The sequence below is a fragment of the Alosa pseudoharengus genome, unplaced genomic scaffold (genome assembly GCF_046254945.1).
Source record: "Alosa pseudoharengus isolate Yale_2024_CS ecotype anadromous, Long Island Sound unplaced genomic scaffold, YU_APseudo_1.1 YU_APseudo_1.1_scf_440, whole genome shotgun sequence".
In the NCBI taxonomy this organism is placed as follows: domain Eukaryota; kingdom Metazoa; phylum Chordata; class Actinopteri; order Clupeiformes; family Clupeidae; genus Alosa; species Alosa pseudoharengus.
Genome location: NW_027468799.1, coordinates 5,001 through 10,000, shown reverse-complemented (window position 1 = coordinate 10,000; position 5,000 = coordinate 5,001). Strand labels below are relative to the sequence as shown.

Below are 5,000 nucleotides of genomic sequence, written 5' to 3'. Positions count from 1 at the left end.
GCAATGTCACCTGTTTTCTCTGGTATATCATCAGTGTGTTTGGAGGATGAGCATTCTGGCAGTTGTACCACTTCTTGGTCAAATAAGTGCCATTTCACATTGTCTGGCTCAAAGCGTCTGGTTGAAATGAGTTGTAGTGCATGTAGTGAGTTGCAGTGACTGGCAGGTTTTTCTGGTGCAGTGGTAATGCAACACCTTGAGAGCCACATGGCCCTGGACACTGGGTCTAATGGGTGTGGGGTGGACAGCCCAAACCACTCAATTTGTCACCGCTTATTATTGCAAAAAGCCATTGTGCACAGCCTGGGATTAGCCAAGCCGGCCCTGCTGACTGCTGGGGGGACTGCAGAGTGACCCTGAGGGACGGGACTGGGAGGTGTGTGTGTGTGTGTGTGTGTGTGTGTGTGTGTGTGTGTGTGTGTGTGTGTGTGTGTGTGTGTGTGTGTGTGTGTGTGTGTGTGTGTGTGTGTGTGTGTGTGTGTGTGTGTGTGTGTGTGTGTGTGTGTGTGTGTGTGTGTGTGTGTGTGTGTGTGTGTGTGTGTGTGTGTGTGTGTGTGTGTGTGGGACTGGCTGAGCCACGTAACAGCTGTAAATGGTTGGGAATTCAGTGGTTAGATTCCTCCTGTGTACTTCACTTGTATTAGCCGTATTGTTTATAAACCGCAGGACAGTGTTTATGCAAATTAAAAAGAACAAAACCACATATTAGCCTAATCGCTCTAACTGGCAAAGTCCATGTATAAACCTCGGCTAATATTGGGGAAATTACGGCAGTGCTTGCCTCACTGTTGTGGCAAGACCGAGGCCTCAGGGGAGGTGCTATGGCACAACTGGCTACAGCGCCCATACCATATACGGGCCGTCTGACCCGGGTCATTCCCAAATCCTACCTCGGCTCTCTCTCTGTCATTTCTTGTCAGTCTCTCACAGTCCTATCAAAAATAAATAATAAAAAAATAAAATAAATAATAATACATAAATAATAAAAAAAATTCAATAAATAAATAATAATAAAAACAAAAATAAATAAAGGTAAAAAGCTATTTATTTAGTCCATTAATTTAGTCTATTAAGTCTACTCCATCCCAACCCAGGGCCTCTGGGAGGAGGGTGTTGGTGGCTGTGTGGCTCTGCTTCCCTCCAGCAGGCATCTCCCCTCCCCTCCTCCTGTCCTAGAAACGGCGTCCCCTCACTCAAATATCTGCATCTGCTCGGGGTGGCGCTCTGTGGAGCTACAGCAAGTAGACTCGTGATGGCATATCTCCCGGCGAGAGCGTGATCAGAAAGGGCATCTCTCCTCTCTGTGATCACAAGGTCACCGCAGACCTCCACACTTTATGCAGAGCAGGCTACATCTCTCTGCGTTTTCTCTCTCCTTGAGAACACCTCGTCTTGTGTGTGTGAGAGCAGGCTACATCTCTCTGCGTTTCCTCTCTGTCCTTGAGAACACCTCGTCTTGTGTGTGTGAGAGCAGGCTACATCTCTCTGCGTTTTCTCTCTCCTTGAGAACACCTCGTCTTCCCCTCCTTTGTGGCCTTTGTATGTCAGGCAAACGTAACGTGCTATGAAGCAATTTGATTCAAAGGATTAATAATGAATCTCTCTCTCTCCCCTCTCTCTCTCTTCTTCCTTGTCAGGAGCTGGAGTTCCATGGCGTGATGCGCTTCTACTTCCAGGACCGCGTGGCGGGGAACTTCGCCACCAAGTGCATCAGGGTGTCCAGCACGGCCACCACGCAGGACGTCATCGAGACGCTGGCCGAGAAGTTCCGGCCGGACATGCGCATGCTCTCCTCGCCGCGCTACTCCCTCTACGAGGTGCACGTCAGCGGGGGTGAGTACCGCACATGCTGGCCTTCTCTCGCTCTCATCTTCATCAGAGGAGGAGGAGGAGGAAGGCCTAAGGCAGGGAGCACATTGACCAACGGCAAGTGGCAGCCGCAAGCTTAACACAACACTAGACCATAATAAGTTCATAATCTCGTTCCTATGGTAACATAAATAGTTTGCATTAACTGACAATTGAATACTCTGGCGTTGCGCTTTGAACCAAGTTCAACGCTCAGCTTGTTCAACGCTAGTGTTATGCCAGCGTTGCCACCGTCACGCTGCCGAACAATAGAATAGAGAACAATAGGAAACCTGCCGCTTGCCGCTGGTCAGTGTGATCACCACCTAAGGGTTGGTCAGATAGGTGTACATCTTCTAGACATGCAGGTGGGATAAGCAGATAAGCTGTCTGGGCTTTTTCTGACCTCAGACCCAATGGAGAGCAAGCAAGATGAATGTACTGAACTCTGGAAAAGCAGATTGAAAACTTTTTTTGGATTTTTTTATGTGATGGTCACGGCAGTCTTGTTCATGTTCACAGTAGTTCTAGATAAGAGCGCTTAATCAATTAAATTGAGTAAAAATAAAATGTCTAACCTCTTTACATTTCGAGTCATATTTGCCATAGCATATAGGCATTGGACTGTGCATGATATCCAACGAGGGTCAAAGCAGAGGCACTACAGAGTGCTCTGCTGAGATTCTGTGTGTGTCTGTGTGTGTGTGTGTGTCTGTGTCTGTGTCTGTGTCTGTGTCTGTGTCTGTGTCTGAGCAGCAGAGTGTGTGTGTGTGTGTGTGTGTGTTCAGTTGCCTCGGGTGTCTTATGGGCCGTATCCGATGACGCGCGCCATCTGAGAAAGAAGCTGTTCCCACTTACCCACTTGTCTCACTCAAGGCACACACCACTCTATTTATGATCCGTGACTGAGCTACGCCTCCCGTGGTGTGTGTGTGTGTGTGTGTGTCTGTCTGTCTCTGTGTGTGTGTGTGTGTGTCTGTCTGTCTCTGTGTGTGTGTGTTTGCTTGCACAAGCGAGCAAGTGGCCTTTGCTGTCGGTTTGAGGTCCCGGGTGAGAAGGCCCTCTGAGCAAAGGCTTTGTTGATTCTCAGACCTTCTGTTGCAGTTGCATAGTCAGTGTGATTGTCAGCAGATTTGTCTGCATTTGGATGCACTCCATCCATTCATGCTGCTGTTGGAATGAAACACTTGCTCTGTCGCTTGTGTGTTAACATGGTGTCTGTTGCAGGAGCCTGCAACAAGTTAGAATTCATTATACGGGCTCATCTGGGACAATTGAGGGATGACTATGTTGTTGTTGTTGATTGTTCTGATGGTGCGCTACCCCTCTCCGGCAGAAGAACGGAAGTTGGACCTGGATGAGAAGCCACTGGTGGTGCAGCTCAACTGGAACAAGGACGATCGCGAGGGCCGCTTCGTGCTCAAGAACGAGAACGACATCATCCCCAAGGTGAGCACCTGTCCCACCCCAACGCATAATTATGTCCCCAAAGTCCCCACACACAGTTATGTCCTCCCAAACTCCCAGACCCAGTGCAGTGTGTGTGTGTAACAGTTACACTAGTAAGGACTCTGCTTTGATGGGTTAGTATTGGCAGACACCTGTAGCAGAATGTAATGCCTGGGAAGTTTGGGGTGAATGGAAGGTCATGTTAACAGACCAAACACTGTTATCAAGATGGCCTGGAGATGGCCGTAAAGATACAGTACAGGCGGAGAGTGTAGTTGGCCTGGAGATGGCCGTAAAGATACAGGCGGAGAGTGTAGTTGGCCTGGAGATGGCCGTAAAGATACAGGCGGAGAGTGTAGTTGGACGGGCCCTTATTTACTAGCCGGTGCTGGCCCCACTCAACACTTCTGCTGCCCGCTGCCTCTGCTGCTGGGTCAGGGGTGGACATTAGCACCGGCCACCAAACAAATGCTGCTGAAATGTGAAAGTGGCTGCTAGATTTCATTTTGAGTGGCTGGTGAATTTGACCAAAGATCTGCCAGTGGCTGGTAGATGTGCACATTTCCCAAATGTAATGAACACCCCAGCCTCAGGTTCTAGACCTCTGCTGCTGTTCCTTCCCACGCAGATTACCTGGGTTCTCTTTCAGTGAGGTGCACTGTTTCTTATGATTAGAGAACCCAAGTTCAGAAAACCCTCTTATGATGATTGGTTCACTGGTCTGAAAAGTGTTACTTCCTCTATGTGTGGTTGTGTGTGTGTGTGTCTGTGTCTGTGTCTGTGTCTGTGTCTGTGTCTGTGTGTGTGTGTGTGTGTGTGTGTGTGTGTGTGTGTGTGTTGTTTGTGTGTGTGTGTGTGGCTTCTCAGAGAGAAATGGCAAGAAGGGAGGAAGAAGGAAATGTACTTCTCTTCCTTAAATCCCTAACAATGCAACATGCTCCACTCCTCCCCCTGGCCAGAGGATGCTTACACAACTGTGTTTGTGTGTTGGACCTCCTGTGATTGCACTTTAACCAGTAGTAATATCACTGCTGTAATCCGGGGAGCAATAAAAAAACTCTTTCCAACACTCACACACACACTCTTCTCCCAAACACATGCATTCTCCCAAAGCCACGGAGACCGCCTGTAGACATCATGACAAACCCCCGGCCGGCCAGCACTCCTCCACAGCTGTTAGGGCAGAGGTCTCAGCGGTCACTCACACTCTTAAAACGAATGTGTTGGAAACAAACTGTGTTGTCCCTATCTGGACATAGAGATGTGTTAAAAACAACGCAAGCTGTGGTGTTTTCAACCGAGAATGCAGGACCAAGCATGAACTGTGTCCACACACACACACACACACACAGACACACACACACACACACACACACACACACACACACACACTTCAGGTCACTGAGGAGTCAGAATCTCAGTTGTGTAGTTGTGTGTGACGTTCTGTGGCAGAGGGAGCTTTTTACATGCCTTTACGCTTTGGTAGTGGAAATGGAAACTTCAGCAGTGGAAACACACACACATACACACACTTACGCAGATTGCTGATCTTGGGAGCGACTGACCCAGCACCATTTCTGATCTAATCCTCCCCAGGGACAGGTAGCCGTGTCTGGTGGGTGGGTATGTGGATGTGGAGGCCTCATGCTTTCCACCGGATCAGTGGCAGGTTTAGGAGGGCCTGTCTGCTCACACTCACACTC

General features: G+C 48.9%; 1 protein-coding gene across 1 annotated transcript in view; it reads left to right on the top strand.

The window, feature by feature from the left end:
- Window positions 1-1,637: 1,637 nt before the first annotated feature.
- The window catches only part of LOC143103474 (afadin-like), a gene marked incomplete at both ends in the record, with an annotated part of 7,920 nt that continues 4,557 nt past the window's right edge, over window positions 1,638-5,000 (top strand). Inside the window, 2 exon segments of the mRNA XM_076267257.1 lie at window positions 1,638-1,833; window positions 3,185-3,297. Coding sequence (XP_076123372.1) covers window positions 1,638-1,833; window positions 3,185-3,297 — 309 coding nt within the window.